The sequence below is a fragment of the Aplidium turbinatum genome, chromosome 1 (assembly GCF_918807975.1).
Source record: "Aplidium turbinatum chromosome 1, kaAplTurb1.1, whole genome shotgun sequence".
In the NCBI taxonomy this organism is placed as follows: Eukaryota; Metazoa; Chordata; class Ascidiacea; order Aplousobranchia; family Polyclinidae; genus Aplidium; species Aplidium turbinatum.
The window spans coordinates 63008134-63034029 of NC_137472.1; the positions used below are offsets into that span (position 1 = coordinate 63008134).

General features: G+C 39.0%; 4 protein-coding genes across 9 annotated transcripts in view; 1 reads left to right on the forward strand and 3 right to left on the reverse strand.

Annotated features, from left to right (window-relative positions):
- Positions 1 to 25896, reverse strand: part of LOC145774829 (uncharacterized) — a 395287-nt gene that overhangs the window by 291278 nt on the left and 78113 nt on the right. The window lies entirely within an intron of this gene.
- Positions 1 to 25896, reverse strand: part of LOC145786235 (uncharacterized) — a 370479-nt gene that overhangs the window by 126446 nt on the left and 218137 nt on the right. The gene's annotated exons all lie outside the window — the stretch shown is intronic.
- Positions 1 to 25896, forward strand: part of LOC145766021 (ATP-citrate synthase-like) — a 363348-nt gene that overhangs the window by 33580 nt on the left and 303872 nt on the right. The window lies entirely within an intron of this gene.
- The window catches only part of LOC145765258 (uncharacterized), a 48305-nt gene continuing 42150 nt past the window's right edge, over positions 19742 to 25896 (reverse strand). The window contains exons 2-3 of the mRNA XM_082577155.1: positions 20322 to 20504; positions 19742 to 19860 (exon numbers count right to left, since the gene is read on the reverse strand). Coding sequence (XP_082433281.1) covers positions 19801 to 19860; positions 20322 to 20504 — 243 coding nt within the window. The 3' untranslated portion in view covers positions 19742 to 19800. The remainder of the gene's footprint in view (positions 19861 to 20321; positions 20505 to 25896) is intronic.

Consider the following 25896-nt stretch of genomic DNA (forward strand, 5'->3'; position numbering starts at 1 on the left):
TGACATCTTCCATAGAAAAAGGCAGATTTTTAGTGCGAATGAAATGGGACAAACGTGTAATGCCAGGGTGCCCAAGTTTTTTATGGATTTTGGTAAGATCGGGCGAGTTAGAAGATAGTGTACACGCTCTGGATAACGCATCTGGAACTAGATTGCTCTTACCGGGTCGATGCAAGATGTCGTAATCGAAATTTCCCAATTCGGCACGCCAGAGCTGGATTTTGTTGTTTTTAATTTTACCTAGTCGTTTTGGGTCAAACATGAAGGAAACGGCCCTTTGATCTGTCAGAAGTGTAAACTTGCGGCCATGTAATAAATGGCTCCACTTTCTAACCGCATCCATGATAGCCGAAGCTTCTTTTTCTACAGTTGAATAGTTTGCTTCGCAACGAGAAAATGTTCTAGAGTGAAAGGCAACAGGTTGCCCTCCCTGATTTAAAGTGGCAGCTAAGGTATGCTCCGAAGCGTCGCACTCCACTACAAATGGAATTCCTTCTTTGACACTGGTGAGGCAAGCAGATGCAAGACCCTCACGTAAAGTTTCGAAGCTTTTAATGGCGTCAGAGGGTAGAGGAAAAGAAGATGATAGATTGGATTGTACTAAAGGTCTAACCTTTTCAGAGAAATCGGGTACCCATTTGGCATAGTAAGAAAACATTCCCAAAACCCGTTGTAATTCTGGTTTAGATTTCGGCAAGGTAAGTTCGAGCAAGGGTTTAAGGCGTTCGGGGTCAGGTTTGATTTTACGGTGTGAAAGTCTATAACCCAGTAAGTCAATCTCATTACGAGCAAAAACACATTTCGATTCATTAAAAGTTAAGCCCTCGGCTTTAGCTGCAGCAAACAAGGCGTTTAATTTCGCGTCATGATCTGCTCGATCATTGCCACACACAGTTATATTATCAAGATAGGCATAGGTGTCAGTCAAATTATGCTTTTCGATCAGTTTGTCAACAATTCGTTGAAAAAACGACACACCGTTAGTAACACCAAATGGTAAACGCGTGAATTGAAATAATTTTCCTTCGGCTTCAAAAGCCGTAAATGGGCGGTCAGCAGGACAAAGCGAAATTTGATAATAAGCAGATTTTAAATCTAAAGTGCTAAACACAGATCCTTCTGCGATTTTCGCAATTTGATCACTTATTTTAGGAAGCGGATAAGCATCAAGTAACGTAAATCTATTTATAGTTTGTGAATAGTCAACAACCATTCTTGGTTTATGTCGTCCATCTCTTGCAACCAGCACTTGCGCTCGCCAAGGTGAATAAGAAGGTTCGATTATTTTCTCGGACAAAAGTTTGCTTACCTCCTCCCGGATGAATTTACGATCTTCTTGATTGAAATTCCGAGATTTAGTAGCGATGGGCTTGGAGTTAGGTTCCAAACTTTGGAATAAATGAGGAGATTCCATGGTTGAGGCAGATACTCGCAGTAAGAGTCTCCGATCACTAACTTTCTTTGTGATCCATCAAGCTTGAACAGAACTTCTTCATGCTGGTTCAGAAAACCTTGGCCTAGTATGATGTCGGCACAAAGTTTTGGTACTACTCCAAAGACGACGTTGGCATACTTTCTCTCTTGAAGTTTGACGTCAGTACACACTTTCCCCAGCACTTGTGCAGTGAGTTGGTCCGAAGCCATTGAAACTTTAGATGGCTTGCCTTGAGGTTGCAGTTTAATAAATTTTGCAGCTTTGGCACTCATGAAGTTGTCGGATGCACCTGTGTCCAGCAAGCAATCAAAATCCACCCCTTTAATTTGTGTACGTAGTGTGGTTTTGTTTAAGCATTTTGGGACTGTACCAAGAACAGAATACAAGTGAGATTTTTCAACATCATCATGGGCTGTGTTGTCATCGTCAAGTGGGGACTTCTGGCCTGCAAATGGTATTGCAGCTGCTTTCCGAAGGTTGTTTTGGCAAACACCTTGAAAATGACCGATCTTGCCACAAGCATTGCAAAGCTTGTCTTTCGCTGGACAGAAGTATCTGCCACCTGCATGGAGATTACCTCCACAAAAAAAACACTTGCGCTTTGTGCATCGGTTAGAAACTGTAGGTTTCATTGTTGTCGTTTTCACATCGCTGCTAGATTGCTTAGAAATGGATGAAGCACGCTGGGGTGAATTAGTTAAATAAGAATTTGAGTGTTCTTTGGCTTGGTCCAACATTTGAGCTTTTCTAATGGCAGTTGGTAAATCCAATTTTTGCTCTTCAAGTAATCTCTGTCGAATTGTATTGGAGTTGATGCCATTAATAAAAGCATCTCTTGTAATTTCGTCTTTGTAGGTCTCGGCGTCTACGTTTTCGAATTCGCATTCTCTTGCTAGTTGACGTAATGCGTGAATGTATTCATCGATGGTCTCTTCAGGATTTTGAACTCTGGTCATTAATAAATGTCTAGCAAACACAACATTTTTCTTTTTATGATAAGCATTGTCGAGCGCTGTCCTTGCTGCGGCGTAGGTCCCTGCATCTGCGATGAAGGCGTAGGTTCTGTGTGAGAGTGAGTTTGCTAGTAACCCCAGCTTGTCGATGTTTTCTTGATTTCCTTCGTTTCTTTCAACCGCAGTTAGAAAAGTTTCAAAAGTTTTTTTCCAGTGATCGTATATTTTCTTTGCTTCGGGATCCTCTGGAAGGATCTCCAGCCTGTTGGGTCGCAGCAATTTGTCCATTAATACAAGTGAATAAAATTGAGATGAAACATTTAATAACCAATTGAGGCTTTTATTCACTGAAATATATAAATACAAAACAATAAGAACTAAAGACAAACTGATAGCATTAGGTAACGTAGTAGGCATACAACACAAACTTCTACTGTAACATATAGTTTCAAACATAAGACTGCGACGCTCTGGCAAAGCAGTTGAAAGGAAAGGTTGCTTGCGATGCCAGAGGCATCGCGCTTCTTAATCAATCAGCAGATGGCATAACTACCAAACACAAATTGCAGACGTTGTCAAGACGTAAATACCACAATCACCATATGAAACAGTCGCTCGATGTGTGGGCTCGATGCCAACTGGACAAATCGGTGGCAAGTTATTCAGAAAACAACGATCTCGCATGCATTGGAGCTACACTGCTTTCATAACTAGACTTGCAATACTGCAGCAATTGAAATAATCATCTGATACAATGATATCACCGTGGATTTGTTGCATAAAAATCTTTACTTTCTTTTCGTGATTTTACATTAGGGCGCCTCTAGATTTTGAAAACGATAAGCAAGAAAATAAAAATGTTTTCAACTTCTTGTGGAAGCTCAGACTGTTAGCTGTAAGAGGAAGAACGAAAAAAAAACGTCATTATATTTTTACCGCCAGTCTTATGATGACATATGCTCAGCATACAACTTGACACCAAGCAATGAAACGTTTATTAAATTTATCGAACTCATCTCATCATTACCTACTTCGTGGGATAGAGACAACGGCAATTTAAATCGCCCAAATTACACCAACAACAATACCACACTCACATCTCATCTAAACACAATATGCGAATCAACAAAAACTGCATATCACTTTTACCTTGACAAAGTCAAACTAATTCCTACAAAGCAACAAAACAGATGGCACCAAATTGCAGGGATGAACTGGAACCTGACGCAGTGGGAAAACATTTACAAATCTGTGCACTACAGCACGCTAGAGAGCAAATTGCGAGCATTCCAAATAAAGTTGAACCTCAGAGCAATTGTGACCAATGACGCGTTGTTTGCGTTTGGTCTGAAGGAGAGCAACCTCTGTACATTTTGCAACGTTGCGACGGAAAATGTTTTTCATTTGTTTTGCGAATGTCATATTGTAAAAAATTATTGGGAAGATGTTTTTTCTTGGATTTCAGCAAAACTGAGATATCCTGTAACAACAAATAACGAGTTAATTCTGTTTGGAACTGCGAATTGTAATTTGTTAAACTGTTTACTTTTATGCGCAAGATATGTTGTTTATCGATGCAAATATGCCGAAGCTAAGCCGACAATTTCCCAGTTTATTCAAACGGTGAAAGAAACTAAGCAATCAGAGCGAGTGACCGCCGTAAAGTCTGAGAATTTGAAAAAACACCAATTCAAATGGAACCCCATGACATAGATAGATTGTGAACTCGAACTTGCATGCATCTTGCTGATGTGCTGATGAGTACAATATATGTGTATCTTTGTGTTTGTTATCTGTATTGTTATTGTTGTGTAATAAAAGAAATAAATAAAAAATAAAAATAAAAAAAAAAATAAAAAAAAAACATAAGTGAAATCAAGTCTTTGAACTCAAATCAAAGTTCTCAGTTCACACAAATAAATAATTAAACCATTTAACAATAAACCACGTAAAACGAAATAGCAGAGATTTAACATAATGTTGAAAGTTAGGCTGAAGATGAAACAAATTGCATAACCAGTGAAGCATGACCGATGCCACGAGTCTGCGTGTTGTGGTCTATGGCTTGCCAAGAAGTTGCTTTATCAACATTCTAAACTATAAGTTAGGTTGCTCTGTGCTGTGTTCGCATGACAAGAAAACTTACCTTACCTTGACAAGAAGCATAATGGTAGTTTAGAAAGACGTCAACACCTACGTCATCACTTAAAGAAAAGAAGTCATTTTTGGTAGATAAACACCATGTAGTGTTTAGCTCTTTTTAATAACTTAGGTACAAGTAACTAAAAAAAAAAAACAACAACAACCCCGAAACAATTACACGATACTATTGCCAATTATCAGTATAACGATCTGGTGGCTTTATAGTACGACCACTGCGGGTTCTATACAAATCAGAATTGGGCTGATCTTGATCAGAATTGTGCTGATCATGGTCAACTTGATCAGTTTCTGACTGTGTAACGGGGATTTCGGTCTTTTGGTTTGCCGGTCTTGATATTAAACTGTGGCGGTTTCGTCTGATAATGCCACGAGGAGTTTCGACCAGGTAAGAGCGAGGGGATGGAGCTTGTTCAATTAAGTGTCCTTCATCCAAATCTGGCTCGATCCAAACACTTGAGTTTGGAGATAGGGGAGGCAGCACCGTTGCTCTATGTCTTTTATCGTGATCTAACTTTTGCTGCTGTTTTAGTTCTTTATCACGAAGGCGAAATTGTTTTAAGTAAGGCCACTTTGGATCATATATTTTAGGATCAGCGGGAACAATCGATCGCAGCTTGCGTCCCATTAATAGTTCACACGGACTGAATCCAGACTGCAGTGGAGTGCTTGCGTAATTAATGAGTGCAAGTTGTGGATCCGTTGATTTGTCGAATAGCGATTTCACTGTTTGAACAGCTCTTTCTGCTTCGCCATTGCTCTTTGGATATCGTGGACTGCTCGTTTTGTGTAAAAACCCATACTCCTCGGAGAATCTGCAAAAGATGTGAGAAGAGTATTGTGGGCCATTATCGCTGACGAGTATTTCGGGAATTCCGTGAGTCGAAAAAATCTTTTTCAAATGTTCGATAACATCAAAGCATGTAGTGGAGTGGTCAAGACACGACACTTCAATAAAACGCGAAAAATAGTCGACCACAATCAAATAATGTTTGTTCTGCCATTGGAACAAATCACAGCCAACTTTCTGCCAAGGATAGTCCGGCAAACTCGAAGGCATGAGAGGTTCTGGGCTGTAAACACGGTGTTGGCTGCAAGCAGAACATTTGGTTACAAAACTGGCAAGGTCATCATTCATACCAGGCCACCATATACAAGATCTAGCCAGGGATCTACACTTGACTATTCCTTGATGACCCGTGTGGATGCGGTGAAGCATATCATTCCGTAGCTTGAGAGGGATTAACAGGCGGTTGCGAAAAAGCAATATGTTTCTTTCAAACGACAGCTCATTTCGGACTTTGAAATATGGCATCAAGTGCAGATCTAGCACGGATTTGCTCGGCCACTGCGTTTGACAGTAATCAATTAATTTAGCACATACCGGATCATCTCGATTTTCGGCGTGAATCTGATCTAAGCGTTCGGACGAGGCAGGCAGTGAAACAATAACGGCATCCACATGAAGTTCTGCCTCCTCATGCAGATCATCTTTGTTGCCCGTTGAAGCAGGGCTTCTGGAAAGCATGTCTGCTGAACAAAGTAATTTTCCTGGAACATATTTAATCTCGTAAGAATACCACATCAATCTCATTCTGAAGCGTTGAATGCGAGGAGGCAACTCGTCAAGACTTTTGTTGCCCAGCAGCGATATTAACGATTGATGATCAGTGTTTATTTCAAATAAAGTTCCAATTAAAAAGTTTCGGAATTTTTCACATCCCCAAGTTACAGCCAATGCCTCTTTTTCGATCTGGGCATATCGAGTTTCAGCCGGAGTGAGTGATCTTGATGCAAAGGCAACAGGATGCATTTGCCCAGATTGCATTTGCCACAATACAGCCCCTAACCCATAAGAGAACGAGTTTGCCGAAAGAACAGTTTAAGCTTTAGGGTCATAGTGAATTAACACAGGGGTATCTGTTAACGCAGACTTGATATCATTGAAAGATTTTTGTTCGCTGAGGCCCCAAACCCAAGAGGTCTGTTTGCGTAACAACTCTCGTAATGGTTGTGACAATTCTGCTAGGTTAGGCAAAAATTTTGCAAGCTGATTAGCCATGCCCAAAAACCGGCGTACTCCACTTGTGTCTGAGGGAGCTTCCATGTCTTTAACAGCCGATATCTTTTCAGGGTCAGCATGAATACCCTTGCTATCAACTATGTGGCCAAGGAATTTTATCAGTTGCTTGGAAAATTCACATTTATTGTCATTAAGAGTCACTCCCGCAGCGGACAGCCTAGCCAAAACGTCATTAAGTCTTTTATCGTGTTCACTCTTTGTCGCCCCAAATGTCAACACGTCATCCATAAGGCATAACACGCCAGGTAATCCTTCCAGAATAGACGACATTTCGCGTTGAAAATGTTCTGGGGCTGACGAGATTCCGAATGGTAATCGGTTGAAATAATACCTCCCGGATGGACTGATAAATGTAATCAGCAATCGTGATTGTTCGGACAGGGGAATTTGCCAAAATCCTGTTTTTGGCATCAAGTTTTGAAAAATACTGGGCACCCGAAAGTTTGGCCAGGGTTTCTTCGACGGTGGGGAGCATATGACGCTCTCTTTGAACACTTTTATTTAGCTGTGTAAAGTCTACACAAATTCGTACCCTACCGTTTTTCTTTGGAGCCACAACCATTCCAAAACACCACTCTGTAGGCTCCGTAACTTTTGAAATGACTCCAAGTTCCTCCATGCGCTTCAACTCACCCTTCACCTGGTCCTCCAACGGCAATGGAACTCATCTCGGAGCTGAAAGACAGTAAGGTTTCGCCTCAGCTTTTAAGCTAATGTTATATTCACGCCCCAGTTTGCCTAAACCTGTGAATAAGTCTGGATATTGTTCGCTAAAAATTGATTGCTGTGAAACCGAGAGTTCCCTGACATTATTAAAGCAAGCAAAGATACCCAGTTCTTTTATTGCAGGCCAACCTAGCAGTGGTTGCGTCAATCCTTTTATGACATAAACGTCCTGTGTGCAGGAAAGGTTCCTTACGCTCAAAGTCGCAGTAAATTTGCCTTGCAATTGCAGTCGTGTGGATTGAGGGCCGACTAAGTCAACATATGACGGGCGTAGCGAAACTTTAAGTTTTTTACTGTCCTCTAGAGACATCGCCGTAACGTCAGCTCCTGAATCAATTCGAAACCGCATCATTACGTCATTCACTTGAATGTTTTCTTCGGGTCTGTCGTACATTGCACTATTGTTCAAGTTTCCAAGCATTAGATCAGATTGTGAGTTGACAACTAGGTGAGTTGACAACACTTTGTTGCGCTTACTTCTGCACACTTTTTGGAAGTGGCCTAAATTACCACAACTGTGACAGGTAACATTGCGAGCAGGGCAAATCGTTTTAGAATGAGCCGCATTTCCACACCATTAACAAGATTGTCGATTAATTTGATTTGGTTTGCGTTCAAATCGTTGTCGCACTGCGCTCACTGCAGGCGTGCAATCATCAAAACGTGCGCTGTCCACTTCTAAAACGCTTGTTTGCTGCAAGAGCTTTTGCTGCTTTTTCACCGATTCGGTGTTGCGAACCATCCGAATTGCTTTATCAAGGGTCAATTCTGAATCTAGTTGCAATCTTTCAGACAAGTCTTTGTTTGAAATACCAACTACAATTCTATCACGGATTAGTTCATCGCGTAAATTGCCGTAATTACAGTTTTCCGCCAAAGAGTAAAGCGACGTAATAAATTCATCGGCTGTTTCATGAATTTCTTGTTTTCTGAGGTTAAACTTTGCTCGTTCATATATGACGTTGTGGTGAGTGTCGAAATAATTGTTAAACTTTGCTATCACCGTGTCATACTTGTTCCTGTCCTCTGCACTTAACCCGAATGTTGCCAAAATATCGTCCGCTTTATCTCCGATCAAATATATCAGAAAGTTAACTTGTTCTTTCTCAGGCTTGTCACTAAGTGCTGAAGCAATTTTGTATCGTTCAAATCTGCGGCTCCAACCTCGCCATTCTTCTGGCTTTTCAAAATTAAACTGGTCTGGAGGTCGAAGGTTTCCAGCCATTCTGACACCATGTAGTGTTTAGCCCTTTTAATAACTCAGGTACAAGTAACTAAAGTCGCTGCTGATGGCGACAGCCGTATATATACGCGAACTGTAGGTCACGTGCTCTGCAGATGAACACACAGGGAGGTAACACTACAGAAACGGTGTTTGGTCTTCAGCCCAACACATCTCCGCAGCTATATGGTGGAAGGGCCTATGTAGCTCTGAAACCATATCTCCCATTGCTTCTATCATTCTACAGATAGCACCTACTCCAGCATCTTCTAAGCGAAATGGTGAGTATTTGGGAACACTCACACCAAGGTCCGCAATAGGCTCGGAAACGAAAAGGTGGAAAAACTAGTATCAGGTAAAACTAAATCTAGATAAAACTTGTTTGAGCCGTGTGAAGACAAGTCAACTCAAATTAAAGTTGACTCTGAAGCTGATGACGCTGCCAGCACACCACATCATCTAACGAAGCCGAGAAGGAGGAGATGCTAACCGGCAGCAACTAGAACAACGACTTTGTAACTGACTCAGTATTGTAATACTGAGTCAGTATTGTTTTGCTTTGTAAAAAAAAAGATTAGTGATGATTCCTTTTTGGAGTTAATAAACTAAACTATGTGTTTGTATGTTTTAAGCATTAAAGAGTGAAGTAAAGGACCCATACTCAGATACTGAGCTTTGGGGAATGAGAAGATAAGGTTCTCATTATACTAAGCCTTCGGCACTAAGGAGAGTAGGGTGGCCAGTTCCTTTCTCTCGGCCGCCTTTACTTCAGCAACTATACGCCCAATTTATTACACCCTGGGTAGAGGTGAGCGGTGTTTTTCAACAACCAGCTGAAGCCGGGAGTCGAACCAATCACTGTTGGTGCATTCGACCCTGAGTGTCTTGTCAGAAACATAGCTCCATGCTCATGAACGATGTCGAAGCGGCGCCCCAGAGAACGTGGAATCAGAGATCTCACCACTCAGAGCAATCAATGTAGTGTCGCGACCCACTTTAAAAGTATTCAACAAAAGCATTTTTAATGCAAAATTTAACCAAATTTGATTCATGCCGAGTTGCCGACATCCAGTTGTGTTTAGTTTTGTTGTTCCAACGTAAACTTCCGAAACGAAAACGTTTTTTTGCGATGTTATTACGGCTTTTTTTACATTTCTTCCGATTGTTATTTCCATTTTCTATCAAGCTTAGCTAGATAATAGGAGAAAAAATAATGAGAATAATCTACGTTTTCGCACTTTCACAGGTTGAATTTATTGCAATTTTTATGAATTCATTTATATCAATTTAAGTGAGATTGTTGGTGATGCATATTTTTAACCATCAAGTTTGTCAATGCGTTGCAAGATACTGATACTGTTGCAAGAACTTTCAAACAAAATAGCCGACACTATTTTTTTTCAATGCCATTGAAAACGATACTGAGATATCTATATTTTGCATAGGATTCTACATGATTTTGCTTTTTTACCATAGCGTTGTTACTGGTTAACTTTAGTCTGCACAAAGCAACGTACAAGAATTTAGTGAAAAATATCGAATGCTTTCCTATAGTTAAAGCCTTGCAACGTCTGAAAGCTATAACGATATAATAACCCCAAGTAGAGGAATGGTCAATTGCGAAAAAACACAGTTTTTAATCTTTTCTGGCAAAAAAGAATTAAAAACAATACACTGGAATTTCAAGCGCCTCGCGACCCTCCGAAAAACGGCTCGCGACTCCCAAGTTAAAAAGCCCTGCTCTAAACTCGATACAAGTGGCGCCTACGTGGTTTTGGAAATGGGCTCTTCATATGTAGGGAAAGGTCGGGTTAGTTGAGCCACTGGGTTAGTTGATCCACCCCTTTTAATTCTTAAATGTAGTGAGGTATCCACATTTTATCATCACGTGATCTCATCGCGTGGTCTCCAGTCTGGTTTGAGTTGACGATTTACATCAGGGGTGTGCAACCTTTATTACAGGAGGGCCAGATATAAATATCTAGGTGAAACCGCGGGCCGCACGTTTATTTAACATATGCTTTCTAGCAGTTAGAGGCACAAAAAAGTAGTGTTTCTGTTATTCATGTTATTCTTATGGCATTATTAGAGGAACTTATCCCTTTGCAGAAATAATAAGTTAAGACGCATAAATTTCTGAAGTAAACTGCTATTCAAATTTATTGTCACACTGACTTTAAACGAGTTCAGTGAGAAATTTGCAGCTGGCTTCTTTTCCAGACGACTTCTATTTTAGAAAAAAATTGTTCGCACAAATACGTTGATCCAAAAAGAGCCATTTTTGAAGCCATGAATTTTTTCAAATCTGGAAAGTCATTGGTTGGGAAGTTTTCGGTAAGAATAAGAATCGCCAAGATTCATTTTTAAATACTTTGCTTTCAAATCCGTATTCTCTTGAAGATCAATCAGTTCGTTGGATATCAGATGGCGCTTTGTCAATGTTTGTGTTGAATGGCGAAGAGAATAAGATTTGAAGTCCTTGAAACGAGCCAAAGATTCATACAATAGTTTTTCAAATTAGTCCGCAAGTTCAGTTTTCTCCTCAGGATGCATTCCATAGTCTCTCAAAGTTGGAAAGTGGAAAAGATTTCCTGTCTGTATATGGGCTTTCCAAAGTCGTAATTTGTGCATAAAGCCTTTTATGTGACCATACATTTGATTTGCATACTGATTTTTTCGCTGCAGTCTTGTATTAAGATCATTCAGGTGCGTAGGTATATCAACAAGCTAGATCGCATTTCGTCTTCGTCTTCCATTTCAGCTATTGGGTATCCTTTAAGTTTCAAAAAATTGATGACTTCTTTCCACAGTTTGTAAAATCGTCGCAACATGCAGCTCTTTCTTAACCAACGCACCTCGGAAAAGTCAGGAGCCTACATCTTTATGTGTCGTGTTGAGACCATCCAGAAACTTATGAAACTGACGATGGTTGAGCTCTCGTGCTCGAATGAAATTAGTGCCTTAATAACCGGGCTCAAGACGTGTTTGAACTTCAAGGATTTTGCGCACAAGTTTTGCTGGTGAATGATACAATGAAAAGTTGCTATGTCATCATCGATTTTTCTCTCCTTCAAGGCAGACTTCAAGAGACCTATGAATCCAATGCCAGTTCCGGACATGGATCAAGCACCATCAGTTACGATTCCGCATAAGCTGGACAAGTCCAGTTCTAACTTGTCAAAAGCATCAATTACTTCAGTAAAAATGTCAGCAATGGTTGTCGTGCCCTTCATTGACTGTAGTGACAGAAGCTCTTCCGTTTCGTTCAAGTCTTTGTCCACTCCTTTTACATATATGGCCATCTGTGCTGTGTCCTTCTGGTCCGTACTTTCATCCATCGCAAAACTCCGTGAAACAAAGTTCTTCACCTTATCCCTGAGAGTGTCACTAATATCACAAGCAAGATCATCGATACGCCTCGCTATCGTCCACCGTGACAGACTTATTTTCTCGAACTCACTCTTCATTTTAGGGCACATTTCTTCTGCGACATCGATAAGACACTGCTTCACAAAATTACAGTCAGAATATGGTTTCATAGTTTGAGCTATTCCCTGCGCAATTATGTGCCTCTGATCTACTGACGTTCCAAACAATTAAATACAATCGGATTAGCGGTGGCTGGTGGGAGATTTCTAAAATGGTTAACAGAAGCTGCGAAATGTACAATAATCCACTCTAATGAATTGTTGGCACGTAGACTACCAGACTAAACTAAATTATAAACACGTTTCGCGGGCCGCACACAATTCAAAATTGGCACATCTTCGCGGGCCGCACAATTTTTCTTCGCGGGCCGCATTTGGCCCGCGGGCCGCACGTTGAACACCCCTGATTTACATTATATGTGGTGCTGAAGTTAAAAAGTTGTGTTTTGACCTTGGAAAGTAGATTTTGAAGATATAGGTATGTCCAATAATATTTTTTTATACTTAGTTACTGAGACAGTTTTATTCAATTTGTTTGGTAGCATACCAAACAAGCTACGTTCTGAATAAAAAGCGACATAGTGTGCCATGAAGTTTAGCTGTGGTTTTAACATTTTTATGGCGGTATAGTTGAGGTGTTAGTTGAGCCACTGCCTTCGGTGTTAGTTGAGCCAGTGTAAAAAGGGCGTTATAGCCTAATGCTTACGAAACCTCCACACACCTTACATAGATTGCAGCCGTTGGATAAGTCTGTTTACGGTCCAATAAATCTCTTTGAACTACATAAAATTCGACAAAGGCACATAAACTTGGTCAAGCTATAATGAAATGGTGTTATTTGGATGCCGTAGCAATACCTTCATTATTTGATGTGTATATTGAGTTACGAGCCACTCTTGGAACAATTGTTAACCTGCTTTCATATATTGATATTATTACTTTAAATACCAACTCAGGCTTGGAAAAGAAACATGGTTAAATTTGTGTTTTCAAAAATAATAAATGAGGCTCAACTAACCCTCACCATGGTGTTAGTTGAGCCATTTGACTATTAGTTTTTAAACACCTGTGGACCCAGTTGTCGCCGTTCCATAAGGCTTATACTTCCTACAGATATTGTTTAATATACATAGGATGTAAAGCACTGTGAATGAAGAAATGAAAGCAACTCATATAAAAAAAAAATGCAAAAAGTGGCTCAACTAACCCGACCTTCCCCTATTGACTCAAATCAGTCATTCGTTTTTAAGCAAAAACTGTAGGCCTAGTGGCCTACTGTATTGGATCTGTATCACTATCAGCCTTACAAAAGTTTGGCCTTAAAAAAAAATTGAGGGCCGAATTTTTCCAGGGCCAAAGGCTATAGCCTTATTAGCCTAATGGTTAATCCGGCCCTGCAAGTATGCGAAACTACCAGGAATAACCTATCAAGGCTGTGTCAGTCCGAGGATAAAGATTCAAAACCACAACAAACCAACTTGGTTAGCTGGAGAAGTTTGGTTGGCATTGACAACGTAAGTGGAACTTGCCACTGGTTCATTTGAAGAAACCCGTGGAAGAAACTTGATCAACTGTGGCAGAAAAAAGCCAATCTCATCGTGTTTAGAGTTAACTAAAGATAACTTACTTTCTTGGTCACTGCTGTCTCCATTCACTGATATCTGTTCAGCAGAAGAAGCTGATCTTTTAGGTCGAAAATAGTCGTGAATGGTACCGCGCTTCATGTCTCAATTCTTGTGATGTTAAATCTGAAATTTGACCTGGGGGCAAGGGCGTCCGCAGGTTTTCGGTTAGGGAGGTCAAGGTGGGTTCACTCTGCCCTTTCGGCCGGATGCAAAATATTTTTGAAAACTTGACCATTACACCATCCAGACAATTTATCATTTTTATCAGTGTTTACATTTCTACGGATGTTTATCAAAATTGGCCAGAGCAAAAATTATCAGAGTTATATAATCGTTTTATTGCATACTATTATCGTGCTCAAGTGAACCCTGCCCAAGGTGTAATATATACAATACATTTGGGGTAATAATGCACTTTGGTTTGTCATAGCTGTGTGGTTTCCGCAGCGACCGACTGCTAGTAGCTAGTAGTTCCATCAAGAGATAGTAAAGGAAGGTAAGAACAGAGAAAAAGAAGCATTTCAATTACACGATGGTATTTGGGAGTCTGTAATCTTTAAAACCATAGCCTACACAGAAAAAAGTTATGAGTTGTGATGATATCAACAGCAAATTTGATTTTTAGCGATTGTTCAAATAGCTAAAACCTCAATTGCTAAGGTAACAGGGATCAGTTGTCAGTAGATGTTACAGAATATATATTTCGCACTTATTCAGTGCATCGTCAGTTCTGATAAAGGGCAGTTAAAACCTACAAGTAATGTTTTAAACAACATTACAGTGACGTAATAATGTCAAAACATGAGCGTAAAAAATTGAAAAAGCATAAGCGTAAATATTGAAAAAATGCTGAATGAAAACTAAACCAAGCCGGCAGTAAAGTAAATTACGTATCAAATATAAATTATAAACTAGAATTGATGAAAGAGCGATGAGCAAAGCCTGCAAATGTAGCGTTGTGACAAATTACGGCAAAGAAAATAAATTATATGCGGAACACGGCAGTCAAAGGCAGTGATAAACAAACTAAGTACAGCGATAAATAATTAAATGGAGCGTCTTGGAAAACACAAAATGTAGCGTTGTGGAAAAAAGAGTAGGCAAAGACGGCAGTGAATAATAAGGCAGTAAAATATTGAAAAAATACCAAAAAATGTAGTGGAGCGTCAAAAAATTAAACTTGTGGCAGAATTAATTTTTGGATATTTATTTTGGCATGTATCCTATGTATCCATTTATCTTCACAAGCATCTAGATTATCAATATTGGGTTGTTCAACAAATGTGACATTGTAGCATTGGGAAAGTTGTGGTTCAGTACTTAGATCATGAAATAAAGCAAAATGTTTTAATAACGCAGCCCTGTCATTATTAGAAGAAAAATCGAAAGTGTTCCAAGTTGCACGATGGCCTGACCAGCGAACCGAAGATTTATTAACCGTTTGTCCAACATATTGTTCATTGCAAAGTAAACATGTTGCTACATAAATCCCATAATTGCTGCAATTGAGTTCCTGTTTTAACTTAAAAAGTCTTTGCGGAGTGCTCAATGTCGTTGTACGTGAAACCATTGACAAACGATGATGACCATGGTTACCACACAACGCACAGCGACCACAAGGGGCAAAATAACCTCTTTGTAGAACAGAAGATTGGATTTTTTTTGATAGATCTTTGTAGTTTGTAACATAATTTCCAATTGTTTTTGGCCTTGTGTATGTGACCATGACATCAGGTTTAAGTTCCTTTTCTTTTTCACTCATTGTTCAAATAGCTTAGTTTCAATCTGCCAAGGACTGGTAGAAGTGTGGCAAGCTGTTAATCCAGTTTACCAGTAGCCTATATGTGGTGATTTGAGATTTGCAGTGAGCCTAAAAAGATTTGAGCGTTCTGCACTAATACCCAAAATTTTTCCAGCACTAATCCCCGAACTTTTTCCAGCTGTACGTCAAGCGATGATAGCATTACTGACCCTCCTCGCCACTACTTGTAGGCTACGGTAGAAAGATCATTCAGCACAATGAGGCGGGTGACCAAAACATGGCTCAGATCAACCATGTCTGACGACATGCTATCCGGGCATAGGCGTAGCCAGGGGGGGGGGGCGAAAGGGGCCATGGCCCCCTCAAAATTTTCAAAGTTTGGATTCCGAAGTTGAACCCCTTGTTGAAAATATAATATAATTTGTAGAAATTTATATCGTTTTCCAAGACATCTGGCTATTAACACCCCCAGGACTTGTTTTAGACACACAGAAAGACACCAATAAATTTTGAAAATTGTAAATCGCGCAAAGTTTACGCGATTTACGTTTCTTTTAACTAATCTGTGTAAGCAATTTCAGAATCGCTTACTCTGTTGGGTTTTTGTGTAGTTTTTGTGTAGCTGAGCTTTTTGTATTCTTTAATTTTAGCCGCAGTTTTTGTCCGTTCGTGTTACAGCTACCTTTAATAAGTTAATAGCTGTTTATCTGCTAATAAATTTCATACAAATATTACCCTGAAAGTATTTCCAGAAAGCGCTATAATCCATTATTTGAGTGTAATTTTTCAAAAATTTTCCGGGGGAGCATGCCCCCGGACCCTCCTAGAATACGCGTGCCTTCGGCACGCTCTAACCCCTCACCAGGATACGCCACTGCACATCAGGTGGCGATGTCTTAAAATCAAACACTTTGTCGTTCTCTTCAATTCATAAAATATTTGGCCCCCCCCAATTATTTTTTTTGGCTACGCCACTGTAACCGGGCTGTGTATGATGAGTGTCCACAAAAGCCGAATAAACTCGGACATAAATTTGTTCATCCAAAAAGTCATCGAAGATTTCGGCAAAGACCCACGTCGACTTCACTTTTTATTCAAGAACTGATTAACTAAACTGGTGGCTGATTGTTCTTTTCTGCATGATTCAATTTTATGAACAGCTTCATTGAATTCACGAAACACGAGATGATTTTATCTGAAACTGTGAATTATCTTTCTTCAGATTTATGTGAGATGAAGCCAGTGCCCGCACTAGTAATGTGGTTCTGAGAGTAGCCTACAGGAGCTCAAGTCGAATTTTGCGATTACGGGTAGCTCGTAGGTATCTTCGTAAATTAATAGAGGAAGTGGGATACTCCCGAAGAAGGGTAATGATCACAATCGGAGAGCTTGACCAGCTGGATGCAACCTAATTCGTACCATGAACAATTCGTACCGTCAGTTCGTACCTTAGGATCATTACAAAAACTCTTAGGATCATTACCAGAAATTTTAAAATGTTTGCGGAAACTCCGATCAATCCTAACCCGTTTAAAATGTTTGCGGAAACTCCTATCAACACTAACCCTCCTTTTAAAAATTTTACGAAAACTGCAATCAGCGACTTCGGCAAACTCTTAGGATCATTCCTACCGGAAATTATAAAATGTTTGCAAAAACTGCGGAAAAACGGAAACTGCGATCAGCGATGTTCTATTTTTTTCTCTCAATCTTTTCAGTTTGTTTGTTTGCTGATACCGATACAATTCAATTTATTTTTCTTTGTCGGAAAACCACAGCAATCATAGTTACCAACAGTTTACGTGAATAAAACCAACAAAAGGAAACGGATACCAAAAGGAAAAGGATACCTAACCGATTCTACGAATCCGATACCCGAACCCTTTTAAAATGTTTGCGGAAACTGCGATTAGCGACTTCGGCTTTTTTTAATTTTTTCTCTCGATCTTTTTAAGGTACGAACTGATGGTACGAAATGTTCATGGTACGAATTAGGTTGCACCCGACCAGCCAGTCATCACTCGTAGCCTATCACCTTCACCTCTCCCCCCTTTCAGAAAATTGCCTATTTTTGCATGTTCTCGTTTTTTCATTTTTCATCCAACCATTTTCCAGGGGAGGTCAGCTGACCCCATTTGCCTCTATGTGCGGACGCCCTTGCCTGGGGCTAAATCATTGAGGGTTACGGTAGCTCTTATGTATCGGCCACTTAATGCAGTCCACTTTTCAGCTTGAACACTTATGCAGCATATATTGGCAATGAGCGCGCTTAACGAATGGTTGCACCGCTGGAGCCCTAGCAGACGTAGTTGGCATTCTGTTCATGTTTCTACCTTCAGGCTTACTATTATGCTTCTACCCTGTTTATGACGCAACTTCTACGAACAATGCTACCTGCCTCATTTGGTCTCCATTATATTCAGAAATGGACTGGAGTGGGATTGGTGTAAAAACGTTATAAAATTGTTAGATTTACAAGATTCAAAGACACCACCTTAAAGTATAGTGGCACCTTGTCAACAATTACGAGATATCTTTTATACTAAAGGGCTACGGCCAACTTTTTTCAGTTTTAGTGGGCCACAAGCAAAAAAGTACAATTAACTACAGGGTTTCTCTCTATCATTGATGCAATTTCGTTTATCGTTAATAGTTTGTCATCGTCGAATTAGCGATCCATGTAATAAACAAACAAACAATCAACGAATAACATCAATTTATTAAAAATGACATGAAGTAAATAAATAACAACGTCTTTCAATCATCGAACCTTGTTCGTGTGGTGGTTTGGTTGGTTTTAAATCTTTATCCTCCGACTGATAGCAAGCCTTGATTGGTTATTCCCAGTAGTTTCGCATACTTGTAGAGGCTTTTGACGCAGGGCCGGTTACCAAGATTGACAGAGTGAAGTTTCCGATTGTTGAAATGTGGTTGCAGGGGAATTATTCCATCCATTGGGTGCCGCTGAATGAAAAGCAGTTCTTAAAATGCGTTGCTCAAGCGCACACCCCTAGAGTCGAACCAGTGCCGCTTGATCTTGAAGGTTCTTCGTTTACGAAGTCACGCGCTAACCAATTGAGATATCCGGGCGGACGAAAACAAATTCAATCCCGATAGCACCCTCTTCAATCAACCACTGTGGCTCACCTACAGAGTATTTTATCATCTCCTCCCGATCAACGTTTGAAAACAAGACTAGGCTACTGCTCCCTCTCTTCCCTTTACATGCCGAGCTAAGCCCTAGCCTAGAATCGGACAAATAATCGACGTCGCCTCTTGATGTACCGTACCCTCACACCTTCCTGCCCCACGTCTACATCTTTATAAACCAAAACCTTCATCTGACTTATTGAAACCACCAAAATCTTCCAATGAAGCCCTCATACCGAAAAATTGTCTGTTCCTCACTAACTTTTTTCAATCAAAGCTTCGAGTTCATAAGTATGTTACCTCTAAATGCCCATTGTCAGGGTTGCCAGATCCAGCTTTACGGATTACTGTTTGGGCTACCATTGGGAGAATAGGAGTAAGATTACGGTCTGAAAACCCTCAAAGTCTAAATGTCTGCCGACTTCTGAAAATGCCTAATAATTGTCGAGTGTTGCCAGAGGCGTGAGTTTTGCTTCGCAGTTGCGGAAAATTTCTAGCAGGTTGCAATATTGTTGATGTTTTTGATATTCTATTATTTCGAATTGACTACAATAAACACTAATTTTATTTAATAACATCATGCAGCACTAAAAATGCCAGATAACGGGTATTTAGAGGTAGCCCATAGTTCAACAATCTTGCATTAAGTGTTTCGTTACAGAAATTACGATTTAACATTTTTTCTTTAGTTATAAATTGTAAACTATTTGTATGTATGTCAATTTAACAAAAAAAATTTAATCTGGCAACACTATACAATTATTTATTCAACGCTGATTTGACGTTACCTGCAATCAAGTCTCAGTTACTTTCAAATCTCTTTCAACTATTTATTGAAATTTGAAAAGAAAAAAACTGGCAAGACGTTACAATTGACTCACCTGGCAACACTGTACACAAATTAAATGTGGTCAGCTGCTTCCAGATTTGAAGCATTTGTTAAAATTTGAAGAAGTCTAATCTGGCAACACTTTACAATTGACTCACCTGGCAACACTGCAAGCTAATAAATTGATTTGAATTTTTTATTGAAAATTTTAAATAAAATTTAGAATAAGCAACACTAGAGGTCGCTGAAGAGAAGTCACCTCCCAGAACTTTCCTGACAACAATTTCATTATCGCAACGTTGAAGTTTACGGTGATACAACGTCGTTTATCGTTGATACTTCGTCGTAATGATATAATAAACAAAGAACGGATAACATTATTTCAACATAAAACAACATCAAATAAATAAACAACAAAATCTTTCAATCATCTCCATCGATCCTTGTGGATGATGACGTCATAGGGGCCAACCACGATCTTCAACTTCTGTAAAAGACGAAGCGAATAATTAAATTAAAGACGTTTCCAAACTTGGAATACTTTGGATCCTTCCAACTGTGTATTGATGGAACGTCGTTGAATCAATGTAATGTTGATGCAAATACTTCATGTTGATTTAATGTTTATTGACGTAGAATCAACGATAGAATAACAAACCTTGGTGATTGTAGGCTACCATAGGCTAGCTAGGCTACAATTACCAGAACCAAAATATTATGAACAATTTGAGGTTAGAGTTTGGTAAATGTGATGTTAGATAACGTTGAAGCAACGTAATGCACTCTACATGTTTTGTTAGATAACGTTGATACAACGTAATGCACTCTACATGTTTTGTTAGATAACGTTGATACCACGTAATGCACTCTACATGTTTTGTTAGATAACGTTGATACCACGTAATGTACTCTACATGTTAGATAACGTTGATACAACGTAACTTTCACCTTATTGTCCGACCGATCCAGAGCTTCCTTCAACATGGATCGTTCCATCAAGTTCGGAACTCTCCACCTCCCATCACCATCATCGAGGCAATGCCCCACCACAACCCACTCCTCAACTTTTCTCATTACCTCGATGACGTCATTGATAGATAGGAAGTTGCCTTGGAGACCCATCCAAACAATCTAAACACAAATAATTATGATGCAACAATTAAATAATGTTGTTGTTTGTGACGTTTTGTTTATTTGGGTAAGTTTAAGAAAAATTGGAAACTGATTTGGACTCGGACGATAAAACAATGTAAAGTAACGTTGAATCAACATAACAACTGACGTTAATGCAACCATGGATCAATGTAATTAAAGGTTGGTTATAAAAGTTAAACATGACTTACGGATCCAGGCATCGATTTGATCGCTTCCTTCCAAGGAAGAAATTGGTTGGAATTCATTTTGCATTCGGACAGATCAAGATTTCCAATCCGCCTTGGCATCGATTTGAGGAATGACGTCACCGCATGGAAGTCATTCTGAGTGTCGGAGGATTTTATCTCTATCCTCCCTCCATCAAAATGACTTCCTGCGGCCACAGTCACTTCCTCGTCGTTGCCTTCCCTCAGGATTCTGCTGATGGCGATGATGGAGCGTGGATCATCGTGATCTAACAATGCAGGAATAATATCAATCAATATTAGCACGGCTAACCAGGTTGTAATCTAAAACCACAGTTTGGTTCTAACCATAAAATAATCAAACACTGAACACAAGTTGTTCACTTAAAAATAAAACATTAATTTATTTACCTCGTAAACAAAATACAAAAACATTTTGAACAACAAAGATCAAAAATCATTGTTTTGTGGCAAGGGTTGCCAGAGTTGGGATTAGAAATGTTTTCTGTGTCTGAGACATCAAAAATTTTCCAACTCACAAGTTTCTGTTTTCAAGGTTTTTGAAGTTACTCAAATTAGGGCAGAATTGCTTATCTGGCAATACTTGCATGGGAAAAATAGACACAACCTTTAAACAAAACTTTTAGGTTTAAGTCAAAGTTCAAATTTGTAAAATACCCTTGGCCGTCTTAGTCTAGCTTTGTAGTTAGAAACTAAACTTTTTCTAAAATATGAAACTAACCAAAAGCTTGCAAATTGAAATAAACTTTGATTTCTTTTTCGATAAATCTTCGCAGCAACTCTACAACTTGATCAAGAAAATTTTCAATCAGTTATTTCTTGCTGTAACTTATTCCAATCTGATGCCTTTTGTTCCACAATTAGAAGACAAGGACAGAGACCAACTTTAAAACATTTCTCTAGTGAAACTGAGCGAAATGATGACTGAATTGAAAGCTGAAACTAACCATTTCTTGTTGCAACTTTTTTCAAGCACATCATTCAACAACTAAAAATAAAATGACTGTCATCTGCTGATTTGCGCGGGAGTTTTTGTGCAGAGTTGCCAAATACGTTTCAAATAAAATAGTAGTTGGTGCAACGAGCAATAGAATAAAGATGAAAATTCTAAACCATTTGGGAAAAAACACATAAAGCACTAATTTCATATTTTTTTCAAAAATCGAATAAAATATACGATCACCTTGTAATGTTTAAAAACTACACACATACTCCAAAAAATGCAAATTTAAGCTTAGAAAAACTTGCTTAAATTTGTTTCGGCAACTCTGCACTAAAATGAACACAAATTGTCATCTGCAGGTTTGCGCGGGAGTTTTCTGCGTAGTGTTTCCCAGAAAAAATTGTAATCTACGCGAAATTAAGGTGAAAGTTAATGCCAGGTAAATTGATTGTTTGGATTTTTTATTGAAGTTACATCAGATTAAATGATTTTGAAGTTTTGTCTCCTGAACATCTATTTTAAGTTTCTGAAAATAAGTAATATTTTCTAACAAGCTTTAAAATTGCAAAAGGATAATTTGACAAAAAGCTTTCTATATTTACATTCATAATCAATCCACTTCAACAAAAAAGAAATAAGTTGTAGTTTTGTAGGCTATTGCTGAATGATTTTAATGTTGCTAGGCCTATTTATAAAAATATAGTAATGCTTCTAAGTGTGACAAAGCAACCCTTATTTGTTATATGAAAACTGTAATACGTGTAGGCTATTCTATTTAAGTTATGAAAATGGAGTACTAACAGCTCATGGTCGAGAACAATGGCGCATTGTATCCAACCCTCAATACGAGCAAGGAACCTAATGATGGTAATGCTATTTAATCTAGGCAACCATCTGCCATGTTGTGTATTTATCTTCTGCAATCTGTAGGCTACTCACTGTCGTTGCTGAAAGCACTTTATTTTTGTACAAAATTTGTAAATAGTCCTTGTATTTATACTTCTTAACTGCAATATATATGATGCAATTTGTTTTTGTGATAGTTGTTAGGTTAGTCGTCCGCATTGCTTCAAAAACTGGCACTCCAGTTTTTTAGGAACAAGGAGACAGCTGATTCTTTCTGCTAATGCAGAGGTGCCAGACACAAATACACCCGGGCAAAAACTAAAACATCAGTACAAGTCACGAGCCAGACTAGTTCAATATTTATTTCAAAATATGTTTCAAGGTACTTCGGACTTTGCAACAATAGTAGGTGGTTTTGCCAGCAATTTTGAGCATATTGGTTGAAAAAAATGTCGCGACTCAGAGACAAAACTATCGAAACTCTGCAGAAAAATCAGGTCTTTCAAACACTGTGGGCTAGTGCGACTAAAAAATAAAAAAAAGGTCAGTAGGTGAGTTAACCACATATTTTTAGGTTCAAGTGTCAAATACCCGAGTATTCAAGCACGTTTTAGCAAATTGATTAATCGCCAAAAGGAATTGATTTAGCCAAACCAGTTCCCTAAATTCGCCAAAAAGGAGCCAAAACACCAAACCATAAATACGAAGACAAACGTTTTCAAACATCGCCAGATTTCTGAATTTTGACCATAAATTCGTCAATATAGCAACCGTGGAATTTACCCAGAATGTCTTTTGTTCGATTATTACGTAAAAGATAAATTGTTGTCTTAACATTAACTTGATGAAGCATATTGAGGATTTTGGCTGGTGCAAATATGCACTGTACAGTACTTACAAACTAAACATTTATTAAGTTTTAGTCTCGTGTAACTTCCTTATTGTTTATTTTAGTGAACGTGCTTGTTGAAAGTTAGACATCTTTCCGAAGATGGGCCGAGGGTTTATCCTTTTACCACCCACTCGGTGTTTTATGCGGCTGTCAGCCCGCAAGCCTAGACGATGATTAGCTTCCTGAAAAATCAGTACTGACAGGGTGAACCTCGAGAAGGTTATCGTCTTGGAGAATGGAGATCCTATTAACCTTGTTGAAAGACTGATTGAAGCCAGTGGCTGCCAAACGATTTGGCTACACTGGCGGCGGAGACAGTTACAATAATAATATTTTAGTGATGTAAGTTTATTATTGATTAAAACTTGAAGTTGTTTATGATGCAGCATGTCGGCGTGCCAGATTTAAATAGAGTTTAATACCGTCCTGCGGGTCAAAAAATGTTGCATCGCGGGCCGGACTTGGCCCGCGGGCCAGGAGTTTGACACATTTGCACTAATTAATCCAGAGCTACGGAACGATTTTTGACTGGGGGTGGTAGGATTATGAAAAAAGGGCACTTTTGTTGCTAAAAGGCCAATTCTTTTTTAAGTTTTAAGATGGATTTTAAAGGTTTAAGATATAGCGATAATGCTCATCTTTCAGTCCATTATCGAGTAATGATACAAGAACCTGCATAGCGGTATTCGGTATACAAAGAACAATGGCACGGAAGGGCATTATGCTATGTTATAATGATGTAACCTCCTGTGACACAGAATTTTGTGTCGCAAATATTATTTTGAGGCAAAAACGAAAGGTTATAATTAGGCTAAAAGCGAATAGCAGAAATTGTTATATAGCAAAATATGCAGTAGCTTACATGACCTTAAGAGGGCACCATTGCCCTCCCATCCACAGACAAATTGGGGGCAGGGGGCATCCGCACCCCTGCCCCCCGCTTCCGGCGCCCCTGAATTCATCTAAGCTGCTTGTTTTAACTATCAGGTTTGGTGGCCGTGATACATATACTATAAAAGTAGATCTTTTACATGCACGTGTCAAACCATCACGGTTCCGTCACCTTTTGCTTTGGTTGGTTTTGTTAATGTACTTTATTTTCACAATATCGTTTCTTTGTATTCCAACAAAGACACCTAAAAATTGAGTTGAATACAATATACGGGCATGTCAACTGCAACACGTTAGCAGCATCGAGACATGTTAACAGCGCATCTAGATAAAAATGTTTAGATATTGATCCTGAGATTCATTTTATTCAAGTCCCTGGATTTCAAGCTGTTTCAGTAAAGCATTTTTGCAGTCTATCCATTAAAAATAGCTTCGAGTACCACTGGATACAGCAACAATATTTTGTCTCAATTACAATTACAGTAGTCAACATAAAAATGTGTAATTAATTACATTTAATTTTGATCCAACTTTGACCTGAACCACTGAGGACAGAAGAAAAAAGCAAACCGAATTCAATCTTTCTCGATTCATGGCCGCAGCCACTTTTTAAATGCAGTTACATACTTTTAAAGAAAAGTCATTGAGTTGAATTTGGTTAACATCCAAACGAGACCTGGATTGGATTCAAAATTAGCGAAATCGAAGAGAGCGCTATAGTATTGGTTCACTGTTATCCAGATGATCTGGAAGACTCACTGCCAGAACAAATGATAATTATCACTTGTCAAGTGTTACAAAGCTTTCTGAGTAGAATGAATCTTATGCAGTTTTGACTCTGAGTAGCTGTTCTACTATATAATTTGAGACTGGTAGGCTATCAGGTTTCCGTGCTCTTTGAAAAGGTCAAGGGCCCTAAAATCATCTCTGACAGGGTCTGAACGTACCATCTGGATCTCTTGTCAACGCTACTGACTATTAATGAGATGGTTGACAAAATATTAGTTCAACTTGAAAAGTTCTTGCTCACTGAAAGAATTGAGTACTGTTGCTTGAATGTGACCAAGAGACCACGATTTTCCATTTTATTTTGTAAGCTACAGCTCAGTTATTATTCTCTTATGCTTCCGTGCTTAATCTTATATCTACACTAACATTTGCTGCTAGAGCTTTTGTTTCCTTACCTGGCTGATTTCGTTTACTATGCAATTTTTCATCTTTTGATCTTATTAACCTGAAATTTAAACACTTTTACAAACAAAACAACTTAAAAAGAATGATTCAATATTGGTTTTCAGTTGCCTAAATACAGAGATGTACGTATGCGCCGCAAATTCTACGCCGCATACTTGCGGCGTAGACTTTTTGTTTGCGCTAACGCTTGCGGCCACATATTTTTGGATAGTTTGCGCTTGAGGATGCGCCGTAAAGTTTTCGCGGTTTTTTAGCGCATAGCGTCAACGCATACTTTGTAATGTCTTAGTTGTTGTTTGCAATTTTTTTGTCAAACTGTGAAATGTTGCGTCTTGCAATTGCCCATTGTTTTATTGTTGTGTCACAGTGTCATCTATTGTTCAGTCAGCTGGAGTT